The sequence below is a fragment of the Populus alba genome, chromosome 16 (assembly GCF_005239225.2).
Source record: "Populus alba chromosome 16, ASM523922v2, whole genome shotgun sequence".
Taxonomy (NCBI): Eukaryota; Viridiplantae; Streptophyta; class Magnoliopsida; order Malpighiales; family Salicaceae; genus Populus; species Populus alba.
Genome location: NC_133299.1, coordinates 10,996,555 through 11,021,939, shown reverse-complemented (window position 1 = coordinate 11,021,939; position 25,385 = coordinate 10,996,555). Strand labels below are relative to the sequence as shown.

General features: G+C 31.9%; 3 protein-coding genes across 6 annotated transcripts; all 3 read left to right on the top strand.

Moving 5' to 3' along the window:
• Positions 1-8,873: 8,873 nt before the first annotated feature.
• Positions 8,874-15,715, top strand: LOC118044986 (uncharacterized). Of its 4 annotated transcripts, none has more exons than XM_073405422.1 (7): positions 8,874-9,334; positions 9,724-9,928; positions 10,026-10,134; positions 14,430-14,522; positions 14,758-14,832; positions 15,078-15,136; positions 15,336-15,715. In XM_073405422.1, exons 1-7 carry the CDS (start codon positions 9,224-9,226, stop codon positions 15,521-15,523), a joined length of 840 nt encoding a protein of 279 aa, XP_073261523.1. In that variant the 5' UTR covers positions 8,874-9,223; the 3' UTR covers positions 15,524-15,715. The 4 variants fall into 4 exon arrangements, with proteins under 4 accessions (XP_073261523.1, XP_073261525.1, XP_073261524.1 ...); XM_073405424.1 differs by having other exon boundaries at positions 15,070-15,136; positions 15,336-15,476; XM_073405423.1 differs by having other exon boundaries at positions 15,037-15,136; positions 15,336-15,476.
• Positions 15,716-15,739: 24 nt separating this feature from the next.
• Positions 15,740-20,443, top strand: LOC118044989 (increased DNA methylation 1-like). The gene is made up of 15 exons (XM_073405427.1): positions 15,740-15,779; positions 16,169-16,261; positions 16,438-16,530; positions 16,670-16,751; positions 16,827-16,886; positions 16,973-17,025; positions 17,121-17,287; positions 18,557-18,768; positions 18,943-19,000; positions 19,266-19,322; positions 19,394-19,486; positions 19,663-19,756; positions 19,896-19,977; positions 20,053-20,251; positions 20,347-20,443. The coding sequence occupies exons 5-8, from the start codon at positions 16,848-16,850 to the stop codon at positions 18,742-18,744; spliced, it is 447 nt and encodes a 148-aa protein (XP_073261528.1). The 5' UTR covers positions 15,740-15,779; positions 16,169-16,261; positions 16,438-16,530; positions 16,670-16,751; positions 16,827-16,847; the 3' UTR covers positions 18,745-18,768; positions 18,943-19,000; positions 19,266-19,322; positions 19,394-19,486; positions 19,663-19,756; positions 19,896-19,977; positions 20,053-20,251; positions 20,347-20,443.
• Positions 20,444-23,288: 2,845 nt separating this feature from the next.
• Positions 23,289-25,384, top strand: LOC140954252 (increased DNA methylation 1-like). The gene is made up of 4 exons (XM_073405426.1): positions 23,289-23,335; positions 23,422-23,474; positions 23,570-23,736; positions 25,005-25,384. Exons 1-4 carry the CDS (start codon positions 23,297-23,299, stop codon positions 25,190-25,192), a joined length of 447 nt encoding a protein of 148 aa, XP_073261527.1. The 5' UTR covers positions 23,289-23,296; the 3' UTR covers positions 25,193-25,384.
• The last annotated feature ends 1 nt before the right edge of the window (position 25,385 follows it).

Below are 25,385 nucleotides of genomic sequence, written 5' to 3'. Positions count from 1 at the left end.
TATATATATATATATATATATATATATATATATATATATATATATATATATATAATTAAAACCTAAACAATTTGACATTGAAAGGTCATCCTTCCAATGTGCATGATACTTATGGATGAATTGTCCCCATTGTAAAGGTACACTGCCTCTACACTGTGAAACCACACTAGAAGAGGTAGCATCACAAGTTGGCGCAGGTGACTCTTCTTGATCAGCACCTAAGGATAAGTCATCATCACTGCTAGAAGAACTAGCTGCAAACGTCTACTGACCACGTGCTGTTGATTTCATTCTATACATCTACACAAATTTATACGAATAATTACATAATTAAATTCGATTATTTAAAAAAAAATCGGCAGCACCTCCCCTATATTGGAGACTACCCTCAGTTTTAAAACCTGCAAATATTTACAATAACCAAAAACCAATTGACTTCATTGGAAAATCTTATATACAACTAACATTTATAGAAATTTAACTTCTATGTATTTTCAACTAACATCTATAGAAATACATAAATGACAATTAAAATTAATGGAAATAAATAATAAAAAACATAACAAGCAATAATAGAATAAAATTAAGATAAAATAATTAAATTTAATTCTTCATTTCCAATTACCATTTCCAAGGTAAATTCAACAATAACAATTAAAATTCAACAAAATTTTCAGATAATTATTACAATGCAAACAATAAAATAATTAAATTTTCATTCTACACATCTACACAAATTTATATGAATAATTACATAATTAAATTTAATTATTTAAAAAAATTCTTCAGCATCTCCTTATATTAGAGACTACCCATAGTTTTCATTCCTACAAATATTGATAATATCCACAAGCCAATTGACTCCATTGCAAAAATCCTATTTACAACCTAACATATATTGAAATTGAACATTTATATATTTTCAACTAACATCTATACAAATTCATAAATAACAATTAAAATTAATCAAAATAATAAAAATAACATAACAAGCAATAATATAATAAAATTAAGATAAAATAATTAAATTTAATTCTATATTTCAATTAATATTTTTAAGGTAAATTCAACAATAACAATTCAAATTTAACAAAATTTTCAATTATTATGGCAATACAAACAATAAAATAAATTGAACAAATAAAAATAAAAAACTAAAGACTTTAGGAATGAAAATTGTTTACTTTAATTGTGTGTTGATATCAAGATTTTATCTACGAACAATACACAAAACAAAAAAAAAACAACAAAAATAATCATCATAGCTAAAATAAAAAAAATACAAAGATAAAGAAAGGAGAATACATACCTTTTAATATGTTGAAAACTACAATCAAAATAATAAAAATTCCCACCAATTCTTGCAAAAACAAAACACAAACAGAGAGGAGAGGAGAAGATGAAATGAGGAACGAAGAAAAAATGAACCATGGAGGGGGGGGGGACTAGGTTTTATACTACAATTTTATTGACGGCTTTACCGGTGGACATTAAAATAATAATTTAAAGGTAGTGACATTAAATTTCCGTCGGTATATTTTGAATTTTGCACTAAAATTTTAAAAATCCCTCCAGAATTTTCAAAGTCCGTCAGCACGTCCATCATTATAGAGGTGTCAAAGCATGCACATTGGAATTTGCAGCAGCGTTTGTCAGTGATCCTGTCGGTATCTGTACTGACCGACCTAGCACTCTGACAGTCGCACGCATTGGAATTTGCAACGTCCTTCGAAAACAGCGTCAGTGGTTGTGGCATGGGCAATAAATATTTTTCAACTCTCTGTTGAATACCAACGATCACAAACCGTCGATATGGTCGTCGGTAATTATGGCAAATACAATAAATACTTTGCAACTCTTCGTAAAATACCGATAGATGGTTTCCATTAGTATTGACGTTGGTATTTGTGGCAAATGTAGTAAATATTTTGCAACTCTTCGTAAAATACCGACGGACGATTTTCATCAGTATTTGTGTCATACTTTTACATATTTTGTTTGTATTGCCTATTTATCCTTCGGCGCAAACGCTTAAATTGCAAACTTACCGCACAACACAATAACAACAACAAATAGTTATAAAATATTTCATGTTCCAAAATATCATCCATAATATTATATTATAAAAAAAGGCTTTACACTTTCGTGTTTTCATCATATTTAGTCAGAATTTTCATATTCGTCGTCAATTGAATTGTTATCAGCTCCGTTGCACTCTTCAATGTGGTTATCATCATCTTCATCGGCATTTGATAGTCCACTAAAGCTCAAAACAACATTCAACTCCTCTACGTCAACATCAACAAGACTATCATCAAAAATTCAAATTTTCTTCTAAGTTGACCAAAAGAGCAAGGTAGTAAATCATGCAGAAGTTAGGGCACATGTTAATATTTTAGTATCCTAAATTGAGGGGTTTCATCATAGACTTAGCAACATAGAAGTTCTCTTTAAGCTTGTTCCCTTCAGGTAAAAGGCTTCTCACCTATTTTATAATTTTATCATAACTGGTCTCACTCAACCCGTAATCTAACTTGATGGTGAACACATGTGCTATGGCCGACAATTTACTGTGGTTCGTGCACCCATCCTATAATGGTTCGTCAGAATCTTTCAACAGATCAAAAAACCTTGATACATTTGCATTATGTTCTTCTATGATTGGACATTGACTGACATTACCTTGATTCATTCTCATTGCATCCATAACCATATTCCTGTAAGGAGTGTTGTCATTTACCGCTTCATGCACGTTTCGATCTTCAACTCCCTCTTTCTAATGACAGCTGGCCCTTCCCTCTTCTCTTCTTGTTTAATTTTTCTTGTTAATCCATTGCCTACCAGTGTTTATTCTACCTATAACCCTTAATCTTAGATGGGTTCTTGAAATTTTGGTATTTCTCTCTTGATTTGCAAAAATGAATACAAAAACTTTCTCTTTTCTTTCGTTACGATTACTGCAATTTTTGTGTGAGAAGAGGAGTATTTATGCTCTATAATTATTCTTATTTGCATTTAAACCCCATTTTCTTTAAGTGTATCATTTTTGCCCCCACATCTTTTTTTCTTCTTATAATTAAGCTATATCTATTTTCTTTTCTTATAATTTCACCCCACAACTTTTAGTTTAGTTTATTTTCTTTAATTTAATCTAGTCTTGATTTTTTTTTCTCGGGGTTTACAATAAAACATGCTAATGTGTAAAAATAATAAGCCAAATGCCAAATTTTAAACACATCAAATCAAATAAACCACATAAAACACACAAAAGCCTAGTCAAAAACTAAAAAAAAAAATTCCCTAATAGAGTCACCATTCTATTGCATGTGGGCGCACGACGTAGTAGGACATCAGGATCAAGGAGTTGCCACCTAGTTGTTTGGTTTAGACTCACTAGGAGATCCAAGTGTTTTGGTCTTATCAGAAATTTCTAAGGTAAGGGACTGATTATGATTAAGGAATGTATTAGCTCCCTTAGCACACCTTACCTGAGGTAAAATACATTGTGTGGTCTAGATATGGTTTAAAAGTTTTGACGGGTTCCTAACTGATGGTTTTATTATGGGCTTAGAATAAATATTTAATTCCATGAATAAATTTGGCATTTTGAATTTATTATAGGCTTGTATACCAAGATAAATTCTTATAGGTGCCCTAATAGGATTCATATATCCTAGAAAGCAAAAGGATTCTCCACAACTCATATATTATGGTGAAAAATACTTTTAATTAAAATTGATGAATATCTAAAATAATCCTGAAAATTTTCTAGTCAACTCCTGATATTTAAATATCAGCTTACTTATAGATTCAACATTTATACTAGGATGTTGACTATTAATTTTCATGAATTAAAATTTTAGAGTTATTGAAATATTGGCCACATCCTTTAGAAACTTTACAAACTTGGTGTAAATTCTAAAAGAAGCAAAGAAAAATCAACACAAAGTATTTTTCTAAAACCATGCTAAAAAATGTTTTCTCTCTTTTTTATAAATAAAAATACAATTTTTATAAGGATTGAGTCGTATACAACAAACAAAAATCATTTTTTTTAGGATCATGTTTGGCAAAATCATACTTTTGTTCAAAATAAAACTGTTAAAACAAGTTTAAGGATGTGTTTACCAAAAACACCCTAAGCCAAAATTTCTTTTATCAAAATAATGACAAACCAAATAAAGCCTTAAGTATTTGACCTGGTTTTGACCTGACTGAATTGACCCAAAAGCACTGGTTCAACCATGAACTGAACAAAAAACCAAGATTTAACCCAAAACTAAATCAAAACAGAGATTTAAATTGAAACAAAATCAAAACTTAAAAAAAAAATGCAAAAAACATAAGATTCTCTAACAAAAACATAAAATGAAGATCAATAAAGAACATTCAAACTCAAACTCAGCAACGTAAACATCAAACTAGATTAGATTTCAATCAAGAAAAGGCAAGGTTTTGTTCACAATCAAGCATAGATAAAAAAAAATCAAGCATCCATTTACTTTGATTATTACTTAAACATCATGATTTTTGTCAAAATAGATTTCAGTTTAAAACCAAAACCCTAAGATTAAAACCTATAAAAAACATATTATCGATGCATGAAAAGCCTAGATTATTTACTAATGATAATAGACAAACTTGCAAAAACCAAAATCAAATTAAAATGAAAACTAAAATTAGCACTCAAGACAATGTTCTTCAGATGAATATGAAGAACATGAATCGAGGTTGTCGACTAAAAAACCCAACATTCACTATCAAGCATACAAAATACATTATAGGCCTCCAAACTAAGTTCTCTTAGCCCCGACAAGTTACATTATCATAAACAAATATGTTTGAATAAAAGCACTAATAAATAACCTTAAATGATTAAGACCATGTATAAGATTTCAACTTCGAAAACTGCAGCCTTATTATTAGCCAACAAAAACATCAAAACTCAATTCAAAATTGACTTTTTAAACACTTAAGACCCAAACTAAACTAAGAGATTAATAACATACATTAGCAACCTAGAAAAAGCTATTAAACAACTATTATTATCTTTAACAGGTTTCAAAACTACTATACTTCATCAAAACTAAACACACAAATACCATTTAAATATCCTAACAATATTAACAACAACTTTAAAACAAGATTAATCAATCAAAACAACATTTTCATTCATCAATCCACGTAAAATGCTAACACACAAAAATCATGCTAAAAAAGATTCAAAAACGACATTAAACATTGAAAAAACATGAATAGTCAGGCCATATGGATTTCTCCCTTGAGTTTTCATATAGTTATATCTTCTCTAAGCTTGTTGGTTATAGGCTGCTACTTCTCTTGTCTTTTGCTTCATTCTTTCCCTTTCACTTTCTATTCTTTTCAAAGCTTGTTAGACTTTTTATGTTAGGTCTTTGAACCTTCACTGTAGGGTCTTTTTGTATAGACTATATGCTCCTGTTTTTCATGAATAAAAAGGAGGAAAACATCAAGCAAGGTTATATATATTAGAAATATTATCTGAAAATATATTTTTTATTTTAAAAAATAAAAGTTCATCCATATAAAAGATAAAAAGAATCATAGATGAATCATAAAAACTCTTCAAATTTAAATGCATAACTAAAAAATAATTGTCATTTAAAATAGGCTCTCAAAATAAAATGAGAAAGAGAAGGAATACTAATTTAAATATACATTAAACAATTTTAGAGGAAAAAACCATAAAAAGAATTATTAATTTAAAAAATTAGAAAAAAAAGAGAGCAAATGACAGGTACTGCTAAGCCTGGCAAGCCAAGTGGCAGCCCTGCACAATTAAACCCTTAATTTTATTTTATTTTTGCAATTAGGGCAAGCAACATGTTGTCAACCCTAGATTTTTTTGAAAAAAAAAATCAGACGACGTGTCGCTTGTTAATGTAGATAACACGTTATCTGATTTGCCCAGATTCCAGCCACTACAATGGCTGAAAAACCGGGGATTAAGTTTTTTTTACCATAAAATCCATTTTTCAACCTATTATTTACATAAAACACCATAGGAACCGATATAAACCTATCTATGACCTCAAAAAATAAAAAAACCGCCTCAAAAACCAAAATAACCCAAATCCAAAAATTAACCCAAGCTCAATTTTTTTTTCCACAAACTTTAAAGGTAAAAAAACACCTAATATGAACTCCACTCATCAAATAGAACCATTTGACATAAATATCATCCGTTTTGGTGGCTTAAATTGGTGTCAACGACATTTTTATCTCTCTATCACTCAAATCTGGCGACTCTCTCTCTCTCTCTCTCTCTCTCTCAACTAGGGATTTAAAAATAATAAAAATAAAATTTTGTACCAAAATTGAATTGAAAAAAAATCGAGGTACTAAAATTATATAATATGCGTTATTTTTAAAGTTCAAGGACCAAAGTGCATCTTTTGCGAGACTTATGACATGTCACCCATGCTTGATTCCCTTTTCATTTCGGTCTATCTTCTTTCAATCCCACCTTTTCATAAGAAATCAAAATCAATTGGTCTTTAATTAGAATTAAATCGCTGAAAAAACGTTCGAGGATCAAATTTAAAAAATACAAAATTTTGCACAACCCATTCATAATAATATGTGAGAGGACGAGCAGTGGAGCCTTGCACAGTAAAAAACCCATATCTTTTAGAGTAATACTTAATTCGGTAACAAAAAAAACTATTTTTCTTTTCTATTTTCAGAGTTTTTATTTTCCTTCTAGTTTTTCATTTGCAATAAAAAATGAAAAAAATGTGTTCATTTATTAAAAAAGAAATATGAATTTCTCCATAAAAAATAATAGAAATATGTCAAGATTATAACTATTTTTTTATATAAATAATCAAAACTATAATTTATAATAATTATTTTAATATTTTGTATTTATGATAATCTAATTATAATACTAATATTATTCCATTAAAATTATAAATTATCATAAAAATCTATATTTTAAAATCAATTTTTTTTCTTTATATTAAGTTTATAATAAAAATTAAATTTATGATACTAATTAAATATGAAAATATATAAAAAAAACAATTCTAATCTTTTACATTGCTAAAAAACACTTATATATGTATATAAATTATACTGTTCATATTATTTTATTTAAAAAATATTTAAAATCTTGTATTGAAAAACTATGAAAAACCTCTGTAATGTATTTTTTAAATTTAGTACAAGTTTGAAAATCTGGAAAACTAGTTTTCTAATTTCCTTGGTGGATATATATTGCTTTTGAACATAAAGTTCCACGTTTTGTTTTTCTATCTCTAGTTTTTTAGAAAATTAGAGTATTATTTTATTTTTGAACATCCTTAAAATCTACTTCATCATGAAAATAAAAGGTTTGAACAATTAAAAAAGTGAATACTAGACATTGTGGTAATATGTGGTTTTTAAAGTGATTTTTAAATTGATTTTTATTTGAAAAAAATATTAAATTAATATTTTTAATTGTTTATTGATAATTTTAATAAGTAATGTCAAAAACAAAAAACTGAAAAATATTATTTTAATATATTTTTAATTATAAAATACCTATATAACAATAACAAATACAAGATTTGCAAACTCTAGAACAAAATATTTGAGATTTTATGAGAAATAAAATAGAGTGTGGTTGTGGTTGTTTTATTAAAGTACTTTTTCACTCAGAAATATATTAAAATAATATTTTTTTATTTTTAAAAATTTATTTTTAATATTAACCCATCAAAATAATTTTAAAAAATCAAAAAATATTAATCTAAAATATATTTTTTAATTATTTTAAAATATTTTTAAAACACAAAAACAAAGAAGTTATGTTGAGGAAAAATGAGGATTAATCATATCATTCGTGTTTGTACTCTTAATTAATATTGCCCTTTACTATTTTTTATATGGTTGGTTTCTTTACTCAATAAATCCTTTTAATTTGGTCCCTCCATTAAATTGTTGTCCAATTCTTTGTGAATTCTTGAGACATTTTGCGCATCAGGTTCCGTTTCAAGAATTGATAGTAAACGGAAGGATTATATTAAGAAACGTGTTGGAGTAGAGGGGCAATATGAGTAATATCAAAGACTATAGGGACCAGATATGCGGTTTCCCATAAAACAGGAATAAATAAATAAAAAAGGAAAGATAGGGTTGTTAGGGAAGTATAAAAATCAAGCGGGGGGTTGTAATAGTAATAAAACAGGAATAAATACTGTAGTTGCATTTTAATTCTTACTGACAGGTCCTGACATAGGCTACTATCTCCTCCTCACTCCTCAATTCATATTAGCATTTCCAAGGCAAAAATTTAAATTAAAAAATTAAATTGATAAAATAGCTTTTTAAATAATATAAATATAATTTTTTTAATTATATGTATTTTAATGGTAAAAAATCATTTAAAAAAGCCATTTATATTTTAATATATTTCATATTAAATTTATTTTTATATAATTATGTAACTAATTTAGATATTTTATATATAATATAATTATGATGTTATTAATTATATATTTAATATTAGTAATTTATAAAAATAATATAAAATTTAATGAAATAATATGAAAGTTAAAAGATATAATTTAAAATTAAACTTAAAATTTATTTATATTAATATTTTTAATTTTTAGTTTTATATATTGTTATTAAAAATTTAATTTTTTTTTTAAAAATAACCGTCATTATTTAATTTTTAAATTTGAGAGAAGGATGAGGTATAATATAAAAATTTAAAATTATAATTTTTTTTTCATGTATTTATAAACAAAATTTTCTATATAAAATAAAATAAAAAAAAACCTGCTGGCCAACGGCTATAAAAATAGCCGTTGGCCATTTTAGCCATTTCTACGGTTAATCTTAAGAAAGCAAAAAAGCAATTTTGCCTATTGCTTTCCTCTGCCGTTGGAATACAAGAAGTAAAGAAATAAAAGGCAAATTACAAATGCCTCTTCATTTGGCAGCTCCGTTCCCCCTGCGCTCATCACCTCCTCTCCCCTCCCCTCCCCTCCCCTAGAAAATCGACAAATTCGAAATCCAACCCTCAATAAAACCCTACCCCTAACCAAAATTCAAAAATCCTAATTTCTCACATCTCTCCATTTTCAATTCCTCTCTTCCACTCCCCGAAACCCTAGAACAAAATATATAATTCAAGATTTCATGCTTTATTTTGTTCTTCTAATCCTCAGTTTGATTTTCGCGATTGGCAGGAATGAAGAGAGAGATAGGTTTTGTGAGTTCACTCGGTCGGACGACGCAGTCGAGTTCCTCCTGTGTTCACCTATCTGACGATGATCTCAATAAGAGGTTCAAAGTTACTAAGGTAAATGGTTTCATTGTCTATACTCGAGGAAGGAAGACTAGAAACAACAACAACAACATCAATCATGATTGTGATAAATTAATTGCGGCGGAGGATGGTGATAGACATATTAAGAGAATTAAGAGCTTAGATGAATCGAAAATTGATGTAGCAAATGCAATAAATGCTTCGATTAATGATGATAATTTTAAATGTCGTCAAGTTAATAACAAGACTGTAATTGGAGAGCATATCAATTGCAATAATGTCGAAAAGGGAATTTTTAAAGATGAGAGTAAGGGATCTCTGGCGATCAAAGGGGCAAACGAGATGGCCGTAGTTGTTTTTGGTGAGAATGGTGAGCCTAACAGTTTTTGCTTATTTCTTTTGTCGTATTGTCACCAATGTAGGTTATTCCACCATCCCAATTTGAGATTCATGCTATCAAACAATATAGACGAGCGGCACAATACATATGTTTTGAGAACGGGAAGAGCCTGCTTGATGTATTGAATGCATGCAGGGCTGCTCCTTTGGACTCGTTGGAAACAACTATTCAAAGTGCCATTAGTGGTTTGCCAGTGGAAAGAACTTTCACCTGTAAAAGATGCAAAGGTGAGCTATTTGCTTTTCTTTCATTTCATTAAAATTCTTATTGAAAGGATATCCAAAGCTTCTTGATGTTGAATCCTTTGGTTGTTGAATGATGTAGGTATCTTTCCTTCTATTTGTGTTGGCAAAATAGGGCCTTTATGCAACTTATGTGCAGAGTCAAAGGAATCTTATCCCACCCTAACTATTGGATCTAGTATAATATCCAGGTATGTGTATTTTTTTAATGGTTATCAGTTGCAGCTATTAATTCCTGCACTTTCTGATTTCTAATTCATGCATTTTGGTGAAGATTGCAAATTTTCTTTTAATCTGTTGAAATTTGGTTGTTTAAGTTCATGAAAGTAATGTAATTCGTGGGCTTTGGTGAGCTAGGTTTACTGATTTTCTTTATTTTCTCCCCCTAAAACTGGTAGTTTAGGCTCAGTATGATGATGTTCTGATTTATTGTTTATTGTAATGTTTTGTATTTTGCTTACTACAATAAGGAAAGTAGGATAATTTATTCTTGGCGTTCATAAAAAGCTTTTAGTGGTCCATGCTTCATGGTATGTTTGAGTCACCTTAGAGAAAAATTTTAATAGATGTCTTTTTTAGAATATATGATGCATCATCTAATGTAATTTTCTCCAATTGGTCTTATTATCCTAAGTTAGATGGTTTCATGCCTACTTTTAAAAAAGTATCAAAACCTGCCATCCTTGATCTTAATTAGTTGGATTATAAATCTGAAGACCATAACATCTGGACAGTTTTTATTAATGCTGGCACACTGTTCCTTTAGGCTCTCATTTCTTTTAATAGATGTCTTTTTTAGAATATATGATGCATCATCTAACATAATTTTCTCCAGTTGGTCTTATTATCCTAAGTTAGATGGTTTCATGCCTACTTTTAAAAAAGTGTCAAAACCTGCCATCCTTGATCTTAATTAGTTGGATAATAAATCTAAAGACCATAACATCTGGCCAGTTTTTATTAATGCTGGCACACTGTTCCTTTAGGCTCTCATTTCTGTTCGTTTTTCCTTTGTTATCTCTTATTAAGTTCTTTCGGGAATGTGTGGGTCTCTGGCGTGCCTCCTGCAAACTTGTGTTTTGCCTTCATATCTTTTGGTTATGTTAATTGCAGAGAAGAGTGATCTTTTGATTCTTGATTTTGGGTGCGTGGGTATGCAAACATTCCCACAATAACATCTGGCCAGTTTTTATTAATGCCCGCTCTTCCTTTAGGCTCTCATTTCTGTTTTTTTTTCCTTTGTTATCTCTTATTAAGTTCTTTTGGGAATGTGTGGGTCTCTGGCATGCTTCTTGCGAAATTGTGTTTAGCCTTCATATCTTTTGGTTATGTTAATTGCAGAGAAGAGTGATCTTTTGATTCCTGATTTTGGGTGCGTGGGTATGCAAACATTCCCTTCAGAAATTTTGCAGATGCTTTCATCAGTGGAAATTTGTCTGTTTTATGATGGGGATAAGTAAATAAACTCTGTTTGAGATGATCCTTGTATTTATATGGTTAAAATCAGGATGCTAGAGCTGGCAATTTGACAATACTTGAAGTTATGACTTTAAACATCTAAGGTCACTATTACACAAATGATTTTGCTATTATGTCATGTTAAACATGCAACAGATTTTGGTAAGTCAAATATGTAATGGATGTTAGGATCATTATTATGCTTTAAATGGCTCACTTGTACAAACAGCCGCTTCCTTGCATAATACAATTTCAGACTTAAGCTTTGACTGTCATGTAATGCCTGCACATGTAAACGTGACTGTGATCTCAATCTAAAACAGATTTCTTATTGCCTTCATTGCTCGATTCAATCGAAATGCTTTATGTGAAGTTTGGCATATCACTCATATTGCAAATTTATGCCATGCTCATAGCATTGTGGTGGTTAATCTTTTGATTAGTGTGCATCATCTACCCTGTTCATGTCTATGGTTGGGCTTCTATTACAAGCAGTGTTGTCAAAAGGTGCTTAGGTGCTTGCTTAAGCGCTATAGGCAAGGTGAGGCCACGTCGCCTTTATTAGCCTCAGGCAATGAATTTTAATGAAGCGCTGCCTAGGCGAGCGCCTAGCACCTCGTGCATTTTACAGGTTTGGCCTTTGACAACACTGTTATTACTTTAAATTTTCTTATTTTGTTTTAAGGGTGAAAAATATAATTTTATATGACTATGTTACGGTATTTTATATTTTCTAATGATCTAATCTTAATTGGGAAGATATATATTTTAGATTTATATATTATAATATAATATAATATTATACATATATTATTTTTTGTTAATTTATAGCATTTCTCCTTGGTTTATTCGAGCATGCACTTAACCCCTCGGGCATTTTACAGGCTTGGCGCCTTTTGCCTTCGACAACATTGGTTACAAGGTAGCCTTCCCTCACCTTCAAAATCCTTGGTGTAGGACCCCATTTCCAAGACTTTGGTATGATGCCATGATACCTTCCCAGCATACTGACGAGACCTAATTTTCGTGCTTATTATTGAAAAATATTTGTGAATGTTTTAATGTTTTACACCAATCCTGTGTTTTATCTTTTCTATTAACACAAACAGTGCATCTTTTGGTCAGACTTGAGCTACTATTGAAGGGAGTATAGCTTTTTCTAGAGAACATTAAAATGTGCTGAAGCTGTATTTTTGCACATGGGGTGATTGCTGGTGAAATATGCTCACTGGCTGCTTGCCTTACAATTGGTTTTAGATGGTTGATTGCTTTTGGTTGGCGTTTTCTTCAGCTTACCATCATAACTGATGTTCAAGTTGACATGCTATTTAGATGTCTTTTCCAGTGGATAAATTAATATATAAATTAGCTTTGCTTGTTTCATAATATTTCAAGTGCATTGATATACCATGAATGTCCAGGTCTAATAATCATGAGCTCAGCTTGGCTAATTGTGTTTGAAAAGGACTCAACAAAACATATTAGGAGAAGATTCTTAAAGAATCCCCATGTCATGCCATGCATGTATGAAAAGTCTTGCACCAATTCTGTGTTTTATCTCTTTTATTAATACAAGTGGTGCATCTTTTTGTCAGGCTTGATCTACTATCATAGGGAATTTAGCTTTTTCTCTAGAACATTAAAACGTGCTGAAGTTGTATTTTTTGCACATGGGTAATTGCTGGTGAAATATGATTACCAGCTGCTTTCCTTGCAAATGATTTTAGATGGCTGATTGCTTCTGGTTGGCTTTTTCTTCAGCTTACCATCGTAACTGATGTTCAAGTTGACATGCTAATTAGATATCTTTTCCAGTGGATAAATTAATACATAAATTAGCTTTGCTTGTTTCATAATATTTCAAGTGCATTGATATACCATGAATGTATCATGAGCTAAGCTTGGCTAATTGTGTTCAAATAGGACTCAGCAAAACATATTAGGAGAAGATTCTAAAAGAATCCACATGTGATGCCATGCATGAAAAGCATTTATTATACATCTCGTCTGACAAGTGCCATTAATACAGTAAATGGCTTCAGCTTTTTCTATTTTTATTTTTTAAAATTTTATTTCTCTGTGTGTATTATCAAATAAGGTTTGCTTTTTAGATGGTTATTTTGTATTTAGTACAATCTGTGTTATTTCAGCTCACCAGAACAAGTTTTGGCCTCCTAATATGGTTTGCTTTTTCTTCAGCTTACCATCGTAACTGATGTTCAAGTTGACATGCTAATTAGATATCTTTTCCAGTGGATAAATTAATACATAAATTAGCTTTGCTTGTTTCATAATATTTCAAGTGCATTGATATACCATGAATGTATCATGAGCTAAGCTTGGCTAATTGTGTTCAAATAGGACTCAGCAAAACATATTAGGAGAAGATTCTAAAAGAATCCACATGTGATGCCATGCATGAAAAGCATTTATTATATACATCTCGTCTGACAAGTGCCATTAATACAGTAAATGGCTTCAGCTTTTTCTATTTTTATTTTTTAAAATTTTATTTCTCTGTGTGTATTATCAAATAAGGTTTGCTTTTTAGATGGTTATTTTGTATTTAGTACAATCTGTGTTATTTCAGCTCACCAGAACAAGTTTTGGCGTCCTAATATGGTTTGCTTTTTCTTCAGCTTACCATCGTAACTGATGTTCAAGTTGACATGCTAATTAGATATCTTTTCCAGTGGATAAATTAATACATAAATTAGCTTTGCTTGTTTCATAATATTTCAAGTGCATTGATATACCATGAATGTATCATGAGCTAAGCTTGGCTAATTGTGTTCAAATAGGACTCAGCAAAACATATTAGGAGAAGATTCTAAAAGAATCCACATGTGATGCCATGCATGAAAAGCATTTATTATACATCTCGTCTGACAAGTGCCATTAATACAGTAAATGGCTTCAGCTTTTTCTATTTTTATTTTTTAAAATTTTATTTCTCTGTATGTATTATCAAATAAGGTTTGCTTTTTAGATGGTTATTTTGTATTTAGTACAATCTGTGTTATTTCAGCTCACCAGAACAAGTTTTGGCCTTGGAGTACTTCAAACCTGCTTCATTGTCTACTTCCTCACAATATAATACTCTACGGAAGAAAAAAAGAAAGTCAGTATCCTTTTTTTTTGTCTTGTTTATTGTTTGCAGTGTAGCATATTAATGCTGATGTTTAACTTCTTGCTTTGAACTGCTAAGCAACTTTTTAGTTATTGTTTTCAAAGCATGTGGAAACATGCTGATGTATTTTAATTATCATCTTGTTCTGATGTTGTACTCTGTGTTCCTTGTTCTGCTCTAGCTATTCTTTCCCTTGTGTATAAGATTCGTATCTTTGTGATTTCAGGTCTTCAAAAACAGATTTGAACAAAAGCGCTCCAGTGCGAGTGTCCTCAAGAATTCAATCCAAGATTACATCAAAGTCAGTATCCTATTTTATCTTGCTGTTGTATTGCTTATTATGATATTGTGTTCCGGCTTAGGGTTTAATTTTCCTCTTTGGGCAAGTTCATAATCTTTATGGTTACATCAAAAAGCCACCTGTTCCACAACATTTTAGGTTGTACTCTTAAGTGGCATTCAGTTTATGCTTTAGTTGGCAGTTTGCCATGTGCCTTTTTTGTAGATGCTTACACATGTTTAATCTGCATAAATTCAGACCAGAAGAACCAGATTTGACTGCAAAACCATCCAAAGTTGTTGTGAGAAATTAGCGGCTCCAATAAGTATGCCTGGTTTCATTGCATTATATATTGTTCTTTAAGCATGATATGTGAGCCATTACAATCACTACTCAGCATTTGTGTGTTTATGCTTTTTGAAATTAACAAATTATCGATTTATTTATGGTCAATTCATCTTTATCTCATAAGACTATGTAACTCTAGATGATTTCCTGACTGCACAATTTTATTGCCTTTGTAGGATGTGCTTCTCTATCAACTGTTCCCAGTGGCAATTGGTATTGCCAGCATTGCCAGAATACGTTCCAAAGGGAAACGTATGTTGAGCATAATGCAAATGCTTTCGCAGCTGGAAGGGTTTCAGAAATTGATTCTGTAGAACAGATAACTAAGAGATGCTTTCGTATTGTCAAAAATGTAGAAGGCTGAACTTACAGGATGCGCATTATGCAGGTCATAGCTACACTGATAAACTGGAATAGTTGAGCTTATTTACTTTGTTACAACTCATGACCCATGTCACACATTTTGTAATGAAAAGTTGTCGCTATAAATATGGTTTTTGGTCTTTTAATCCCTTTGGACTTAGCTGTGGCTTGATATATCTTTAGTATTTGTTTTATGCAGAGGTTATGATTTTATGAGATCTGGATTTGGTCCACGCACAATTATACTTTGTGATCAGGTAATTTTCAAAGTTGTTCATGTCTTCTTTTTTGTTGTAATTGAAATTGAGTGATTTAGATGGGGAAGTTCTTTTGTGTCAATAGTGCATGCATCTATATAATTAACTTGATGCTCACTTGTTGATTAGGTGCGCTTTCCTCTTTTTCATGTCATCTTATTCTTCTGTTTCCTCTATGTGGACATGGAGTTACATTTTTAATTCATTGTTGCTTGAATTTGCTTAGAGGTTGGTACGCTTATTATTTATTTATGATCTGTGCCAGTGTGAGAAAGAATTTCATGTTGGCTGTTTAAGGAGTCATAAGATGGCAAATCTGAAGGTTAGTTCTTACAGGATCTTGTTTTCCTTTTAAGATGCTTACACATGTTTAATCTGCATAAATTCAGACCAGAAGAACCAGATCTGACTGCAAAACCATCCAAAGTTGCTTCAGTACATCTCTCTCCACGAAAAAGGAAGTATAAGAAGATCTCACCAAGGTTTGTTTCATTTTTATCTTGTTGATATTCTGTTTGGTGTAGTCATGCTTTCTCCTCTTTCTGGCTAGTAAATAGTTTTGGTTATTAAATTGCATGAAACATAGAAGCGTAGTTGTGATGTGATATGGTCTTCATTAAAAAATATGCTTACTCATTTCCTTTTTGTCCTTTTTCAGGATATCAAAGTCAGTTTTATTGTCCAAGTCCTTCAAAAATGCAACACCAGGCATCTCTTCACATAAGACATATCAGTGGAAAATAACAACAAAGTTGGTTTCTTCTTTCTTTTTCCCCTCTTATTCTCTCCTTTCCTTCTTTACTTTCGGCTTGAATGTTTCTTCTCATAGCAGTGTTTTATGTCTTCTGTTATTGCTACTAATATGGCCCTTGGTATCTTATTTTCTCAAGAGATCAGCGGTTGCATAGATTGGTTTTTGAGGAAGGTGGATTACCTGATGGAACTGAACTAGCATACTATGCTCGTGGGCAGGTGATTAGTATCACATATTCTTATCCTTTTACTTTCTTATTGTTTATAGTAAATAATATAAATTCTTCTGCACAGAAATTGCTAGGCGGGTATAAAATGGGCTTTGGAATACTTTGTCATTGCTGCAATTGTGAGGTAGTTCTTATTGGGTAAACTTCTCGACTCCTTTATCATCTGTCAGACATATTGTCAAGGACCTATGGTTTATGACTAACGTGCAGGTCAGCCCCTCAACATTCAAAGCTCATGCAGGTTGGGCTACTCGCAAAAAACCGTAAGTCTTCTTTTTCATTAGATGTGACTTGCCTTTATATTTTGAGCTATTTTTCTCTTCACAAAATTTCATGATTTCTTGTTTTTACCCCACAGCTATGCATGTATTTACACATCTAATGGCGTATCGCTCCATGACTTGGCAATTTCTCTCTCAAAAAGTCGGAAGTATTCTTCTCAGGATAATGATGACCTCTGCATCATTTGTGCAGATGGTGGGGATCTTCTGATTTGTGATGGATGCCCAAGGGCCTTCCATAAAGGTGAACATAAATTCTAAAGGTTATAAGAAAAGTAAAACTTTTAAATTGCTGATTAACTAATCAAATTGGTACCTACAAGAAACTTAAAAGCTGCTTCTGGACACAGCCCTCTCCTATCTCTGGTTTGGTCGAATTTTTGATCTTCTGCATTAGTTTTCTTTTGACAGGTCAATTAATGCAATGCTAACAGTGCCTCATGAATTAATTTTGAATCATATAAGTATTTTAATTAGTATATTCGTGTATGATTTTAATGTTTTATAGAAAATTAGCTTAATTAATATTAATAGTTATTATTAATTAAGAGTATTAGTTCATTTCCTATTTTTGATAAGATTCTTTTAGCACTTTCTTGCCTTCCAATATAAAGCACAGTAATGCATTCCTATATTGAAGGTCATTTTATCATTTGAGAATTCAAGTTTGTCTTTGAATGGAATCTCCTCTTGTTTCTTTGCACTTGTGGATTCAAGAAAAAATGAACATAGATGAATGATATTTGAGAATTTGCTATTCCACAAAATTGTTTGCTCTTGTGGACCTTAAGAACCCCAATTTCTTTGTGGATTCAAAGGCTGTCCAATTGATTGTAGGTTTTTCTGTCCTTATTGTAGCTCCAACATGAGAAATTTCTGTATATTTTAATTTTCTTGTCCTATGAAATGCTTGCTTGTATTCACTAAATAGTTAAGGCACAAAAAATTAACAGTGTTATGAGTCCCTCATCTCTCGAGAATGATGGTCCATTTAAAGTCCTGTAAATTGAAGTTTAATGTTCAAATTCTGATGTCCTTTGTTATTAATCTTCTTTGATGAGTCACTGTTTGGACTTTGGGCAGCTGAGAACTGAGATGACAACTTGCTAGGCATACTCGTACCAAGCTTTGTAGCATTTTCATTTGTACACCTTCCATGAATTTTTGTGTGCTGTGTCAAAGTGTTTTTAATACCATGACTGGGGTTGAAAACATATATTTCCCAGCAAGTACTTGTTCCTTTTTTTGAGCTTGGTTAAAAGAAAGATCTTCCATGACTTTTATGTTGTTGTGAGAAATTAGCGGCTCCAATAAGTATGCCTGGTTTCATTGCATTATATATTGTTCTTTAAGCATGATATGTGAGCCATTACAATCACTACTCAGCATTTGTGTGTTTATGCTTTTTGAAATTAACAAATTATCGATTTATTTATGGTCAATTCATCTTTATCTCATAAGACTATGTAACTCTAGATGATTTCCTGACTGCACAATTTTATTGCCTTTGTAGGATGTGCTTCTCTATCAACTGTTCCCAGTGGCAATTGGTATTGCCAGCATTGCCAGAATACGTTCCAAAGGGAAACGTATGTTGAGCATAATGCAAATGCTTTCGCAGCTGGAAGGGTTTCAGAAATTGATTCTGTAGAACAGATAACTAAGAGATGCTTTCGTATTGTCAAAAATGTAGAAGGCTGAACTTACAGGATGCGCATTATGCAGGTCATAGCTACACTGATAAACTGGAATAGTTGAGCTTATTTACTTTGTTACAACTCATGACCCATGTCACGCATTTTGTAATGAAAAGTTGTCGCTATAAATATGGTTTTTGGTCTTTTAATCCCTTTGGACTTAGCTGTGGCTTGATATATCTTTAGTATTTGTTTTATGCAGAGGTTATGATTTTATGAGATCTGGATTTGGTCCACGCACAATTATACTTTGTGATCAGGTAATTTTCAAAGTTGTTCATGTCTTCTTTTTTGTTGTAATTGAAATTGAGTGATTTAGATGGGGAAGTTCTTTTGTGTCAATAGTGCATGCATCTATATAATTAACTTGATGCTCACTTGTTGATTAGGTGCGCTTTCCTCTTTTTCATGTCATCTTATTCTTCTGTTTCCTCTATGTGGACATGGAGTTACATTTTTAATTCATTGTTGCTTGAATTTGCTTAGAGGTTGGTACGCTTATTATTTATTTATGATCTGTGCCAGTGTGAGAAAGAATTTCATGTTGGCTGTTTAAGGAGTCATAAGATGGCAAATCTGAAGGTTAGTTCTTACAGGATCTTGTTTTCCTTTTAAGATGCTTACACATGTTTAATCTGCATAAATTCAGACAGACCAGAAGAACCAGATCTGACTGCAAAACCATCCAAAGTTGCTTCAGTACATCTCTCTCCACGAAAAAGGAAGTATAAGAAGATCTCACCAAGGTTTGTTTCATTTTTATCTTGTTGATATTCTGTTTGGTGTAGTCATGCTTTCTCCTCTTTCTGGCTAGTAAATAGTTTTGGTTATTAAATTGCATGAAACATAGAAGCGTAGTTGTGATGTGATATGGTCTTCATTAAAAAATATGCTTACTCATTTCCTTTTTGTCCTTTTTCAGGATATCAAAGTCAGTTTTATTGTCCAAGTCCTTCAAAAAATGCAACACCAGGCATCTCTTCACATAAGACATATCAGTGGAAAATAACAACAAAGTTGGTTTCTTCTTTCTTTTTCCCCTCTTATTCTCTCCTTTCCTTCTTTACTTTCGGCTTGAATGTTTCTTCTCATAGCAGTGTTTTATGTCTTCTGTTATTGCTACTAATATGGCCCTTGGTATCTTATTTTCTCAAGAGATCAGCGGTTGCATAGATTGGTTTTTGAGGAAGGTGGATTACCTGATGGAACTGAACTAGCATACTATGCTCGTGGGCAGGTGATTAGTATCACATATTCTTATCCTTTTACTTTCTTATTGTTTATAGTAAATAATATAAATTCTTCTGCACAGAAATTGCTAGGCGGGTATAAAATGGGCTTTGGAATACTTTGTCATTGCTGCAATTGTGAGGTAGTTCTTATTGGGTAAACTTCTCGACTCCTTTATCATCTGTCAGACATATTGTCAAGGACCTATGGTTTATGACTAACGTGCAGGTCAGCCCCTCAACATTCAAAGCTCATGCAGGTTGGGCTACTCGCAAAAAACCGTAAGTCTTCTTTTTCATTAGATGTGACTTGCCTTTATATTTTGAGCTATTTTTCTCTTCACAAAATTTCATGATTTCTTGTTTTTACCCCACAGCTATGCATGTATTTACACATCTAATGGCGTATCGCTCCATGACTTGGCAATTTCTCTCTCAAAAAGTCGGAAGTATTCTTCTCAGGATAATGATGACCTCTGCATCATTTGTGCAGATGGTGGGGATCTTCTGATTTGTGATGGATGCCCAAGGGCCTTCCATAAAGGTGAACATAAATTCTAAAGGTTATAAGAAAAGTAAAACTTTTAAATTGCTGATTAACTAATCAAATTGGTACCTACAAGAAACTTAAAAGCTGCTTCTGGACACAGCCCTCTCCTATCTCTGGTTTGGTCGAATTTTTGATCTTCTGCATTAGTTTTCTTTTGACAGGTCAATTAATGCAATGCTAACAGTGCCTCATGAATTAATTTTGAATCATATAAGTATTTTAATTAGTATATTCGTGTATGATTTTAATGTTTTATAGAAAATTAGCTTAATTAATATTAATAGTTATTATTAATTAAGAGTATTAGTTCATTTCCTATTTTTGATAAGATTCTTTTAGCACTTTCTTGCCTTCCAATATAAAGCACAGTAATGCATTCCTATATTGAAGGTCATTTTATCATTTGAGAATTCAAGTTTGTCTTTGAATGGAATCTCCTCTTGTTTCTTTGCACTTGTGGATTCAAGAAAAAATGAACATAGATGAATGATATTTGAGAATTTGCTATTCCACAAAATTGTTTGCTCTTGTGGACCTTAAGAACCCCAATTTCTTTGTGGATTCAAAGGCTGTCCAATTGATTGTAGGTTTTTCTGTCCTTATTGTAGCTCCAACATGAGAAATTTCTGTATATTTTAATTTTCTTGTCCTATGAAATGCTTGCTTGTATTCACTAAATAGTTAAGGCACAAAAATTAACAGTGTTATGAGTCCCTCATCTCTCGAGAATGATGGTCCATTTAAAGTCCTGTAAATTGAAGTTTAATGTTCAAATTCTGATGTCCTTTGTTATTAATCTTCTTTGATGAGTCACTGTTTGGACTTTGGGCAGCTGAGAACTGAGATGACAACTTGCTAGGCATACTCGTACCAAGCTTTGTAGCATTTTCATTTGTACACCTTCCATGAATTTTTGTGTGCTGTGTCAAAGTGTTTTTAATACCATGACTGGGGTTGAAAACATATATTTCCCAGCAAGTACTTGTTCCTTTTTTTGAGCTTGGTTAAAAGAAAGATCTTCCATGACTTTTATGTTGTTGTGAGAAATTAGCGGCTCCAATAAGTATGCCTGGTTTCATTGCATTATATATTGTTCTTTAAGCATGATATGTGAGCCATTACAATCACTACTCAGCATTTGTGTGTTTATGCTTTTTGAAATTAACAAATTATCGATTTATTTATGGTCAATTCATCTTTATCTCATAAGACTATGTAACTCTAGATGATTTCCTGACTGCACAATTTTATTGCCTTTGTAGGATGTGCTTCTCTATCAACTGTTCCCAGTGGCAATTGGTATTGCCAGCATTGCCAGAATACGTTCCAAAGGGAAACGTATGTTGAGCATAATGCAAATGCTTTCGCAGCTGGAAGGGTTTCAGAAATTGATTCTGTAGAACAGATAACTAAGAGATGCTTTCGTATTGTCAAAAATGTAGAAGGCTGAACTTACAGGATGCGCATTATGCAGGTCATAGCTACACTGATAAACTGGAATAGTTGAGCTTATTTACTTTGTTACAACTCATGACCCATGTCACACATTTTGTAATGAAAAGTTGTCGCTATAAATATGGTTTTTGGTCTTTTAATCCCTTTGGACTTAGCTGTGGCTTGATATATCTTTAGTATTTGTTTTATGCAGAGGTTATGATTTTATGAGATCTGGATTTGGTCCACGCACAATTATACTTTGTGATCAGGTAATTTTCAAAGTTGTTCATGTCTTCTTTTTTTGTTGTAATTGAAATTGAGTGATTTAGATGGGGAAGTTCTTTTGTGTCAATAGTGCATGCATCTATATAATTAACTTGATGCTCACTTGTTGATTAGGTGCGCTTTCCTCTTTTTCATGTCATCTTATTCTTCTGTTTCCTCTATGTGGACATGGAGTTACATTTTTAATTCATTGTTGCTTGAATTTGCTTAGAGGTTGGAACGCTTATTATTTATTTATGATCTGTGCCAGTGTGAGAAAGAATTTCATGTTGGCTGTTTAAGGAGTCATAAGATGGCAAATCTGAAGGTTAGTTCTTACAGGATCTTGTTTTCCTTTTAAGATGCTTACACATGTTTAATCTGCATAAATTCAGACAGAAGAACCAGATCTGACTGCAAAACCATCCAAAGTTGCTTCAGTACATCTCTCTCCACGAAAAAGGAAGTATAAGAAGATCTCACCAAGGTTTGTTTCGTTTTTATCTTGTTGATATTCTGTTTGGTGTAGTCATGCTTTCTCCTCTTTCTGGCTAGTAAATAGTTTTGGTTATTAAATTGCATGAAACATAGAAGCGTAGTTGTGATGTGATATGGTCTTCATTAAAAAAATATGCTTACTCATTTCCTTTTTGTCCTTTTTCAGGATATCAAAGTCAGTTTTATTGTCCAAGTCCTTCAAAAATGCAACACCAGGCATCTCTTCACATAAGACATATCAGTGGAAAATAACAACAAAGTTGGGTTTCTTCTTTCTTTTTCCCCTCTTATTCTCTCCTTTCCTTCTTTACTTTCGGCTTGAATGTTTCTTCTCATAGCAGTGTTTTATGTCTTCTGTTATTGCTACTAATATGGCCCTTGGTATCTTATTTTCTCAAGAGATCAGCGGTTGCATAGATTGGTTTTTGAGGAAGGTGGATTACCTGATGGAACTGAACTAGCATACTATGCTCGTGGGCAGGTGATTAGTATCACATATTCTTATCCTTTTACTTTCTTATTGTTTATAGTAAATAATATAAATTCTTCTGCACAGAAATTGCTTAGGCGGGTATAAAATGGGCTTTGGAATACTTTGTCATTGCTGCAATTGTGAGGTAGTTCTTATTGGGTAAACTTCTCGACTCCTTTATCATCTGTCAGACATATTGTCAAGGACCTATGGTTTATGACTAACGTGCAGGTCAGCCCCTCAACATTCAAAGCTCATGCAGGTTGGGCTACTCGCAAAAAACCGTAAGTCTTCTTTTTCATTAGATGTGACTTGCCTTTATATTTTGAGCTATTTTTCTCTTCACAAAATTTCATGATTTCTTGTTTTTACCCCACAGCTATGCATGTATTTACACATCTAATGGCGTATCGCTCCATGACTTGGCAATTTCTCTCTCAAAAAGTCGGAAGTATTCTTCTCAGGATAATGATGACCTCTGCATCATTTGTGCAGATGGTGGGGATCTTCTGATTTGTGATGGATGCCCAAGGGCCTTCCATAAAGGTGAACATAAATTCTAAAGGTTATAAGAAAAGTAAAACTTTTAAATTGCTGATTAACTAATCAAATTGGTACCTACAAGAAACTTAAAAGCTGCTTCTGGACACAGCCCTCTCCTATCTCTGGTTTGGTCGAATTTTTGATCTTCTGCATTAGTTTTCTTTTGACAGGTCAATTAATGCAATGCTAACAGTGCCTCATGAATTAATTTTGAATCATATAAGTATTTTAATTAGTATATTCGTGTATGATTTTAATGTTTTATAGAAAATTAGCTTAATTAATATTAATAGTTATTATTAATTAAGAGTATTAGTTCATTTCCTATTTTTGATAAGATTCTTTTAGCACTTTCTTGCCTTCCAATATAAAGCACAGTAATGCATTCCTATATTGAAGGTCATTTTATCATTTGAGAATTCAAGTTTGTCTTTGAATGGAATCTCCTCTTGTTTCTTTGCACTTGTGGATTCAAGAAAAAATGAACATAGATGAATGATATTTGAGAATTTGCTATTCCACAAAATTGTTTGCTCTTGTGGACCTTAAGAACCCCAATTTCTTTGTGGATTCAAAGGCTGTCCAATTGATTGTAGGTTTTTCTGTCCTTATTGTAGCTCCAACATGAGAAATTTCTGTATATTTTAATTTTCTTGTCCTATGAAATGCTTGCTTGTATTCACTAAATAGTTAAGGCACAAAAATTAACAGTGTTATGAGTCCCTCATCTCTCGAGAATGATGGTCCATTTAAAGTCCTGTAAATTGAAGTTTAATGTTCAAATTCTGATGTCCTTTGTTATTAATCTTCTTTGATGAGTCACTGTTTGGACTTTGGGCAGCTGAGAACTGAGATGACAACTTGCTAGGCATACTCGTACCAAGCTTTGTAGCATTTTCATTTGTACACCTTCCATGAATTTTTGTGTGCTGTGTCAAAGTGTTTTTAATACCATGACTGGGGTTGAAAACATATATTTCCCAGCAAGTACTTGTTCCTTTTTTTGAGCTTGGTTAAAAGAAAGATCTTCCATGACTTTTATGTTGTTGTGAGAAATTAGCGGCTCCAATAAGTATGCCTGGTTTCATTGCATTATATATTGTTCTTTAAGCATGATATGTGAGCCATTACAATCACTACTCAGCATTTGTGTGTTTATGCTTTTTGAAATTAACAAATTATCGATTTATTTATGGTCAATTCATCTTTATCTCATAAGACTATGTAACTCTAGATGATTTCCTGACTGCACAATTTTATTGCCTTTGTAGGATGTGCTTCTCTATCAACTGTTCCCAGTGGCAATTGGTATTGCCAGCATTGCCAGAATACGTTCCAAAGGGAAACGTATGTTGAGCATAATGCAAATGCTTTCGCAGCTGGAAGGGTTTCAGAAATTGATTCTGTAGAACAGATAACTAAGAGATGCTTTCGTATTGTCAAAAATGTAGAAGGCTGAACTTACAGGATGCGCATTATGCAGGTCATAGCTACACTGATAAACTGGAATAGTTGAGCTTATTTACTTTGTTACAACTCATGACCCATGTCACACATTTTGTAATGAAAAGTTGTCGCTATAAATATGGTTTTTGGTCTTTTAATCCCTTTGGACTTAGCTGTGGCTTGATATATCTTTAGTATTTGTTTTA

Coding starts and splice junctions, on each gene's coding strand:
- LOC118044986 (XM_073405422.1), top strand. CDS start 9,224: ATGAAGAGAGAGATAGGTTTTGTGAGTTCACTCGGTCGGACGACGCAG. Junction 14,523..14,757: donor CTACGGAAGAAAAAAAGAAA/GTCAGTATCCTT, acceptor TTGTGATTTCAG/GTCTTCAAAAACAGATTTGA. Junction 15,137..15,335: donor GAAATTAGCGGCTCCAATAA/GTATGCCTGGTT, acceptor TTGCCTTTGTAG/GATGTGCTTCTCTATCAACT.
- LOC118044989 (XM_073405427.1), top strand. CDS start 16,848: ATGGGCTTTGGAATACTTTGTCATTGCTGCAATTGTGAG. Junction 17,026..17,120: donor TGGGCTACTCGCAAAAAACC/GTAAGTCTTCTT, acceptor TTTACCCCACAG/CTATGCATGTATTTACACAT. Junction 17,288..18,556: donor CCCAAGGGCCTTCCATAAAG/GTGAACATAAAT, acceptor TTGCCTTTGTAG/GATGTGCTTCTCTATCAACT.
- LOC140954252 (XM_073405426.1), top strand. CDS start 23,297: ATGGGCTTTGGAATACTTTGTCATTGCTGCAATTGTGAG. Junction 23,475..23,569: donor TGGGCTACTCGCAAAAAACC/GTAAGTCTTCTT, acceptor TTTACCCCACAG/CTATGCATGTATTTACACAT. Junction 23,737..25,004: donor CCCAAGGGCCTTCCATAAAG/GTGAACATAAAT, acceptor TTGCCTTTGTAG/GATGTGCTTCTCTATCAACT.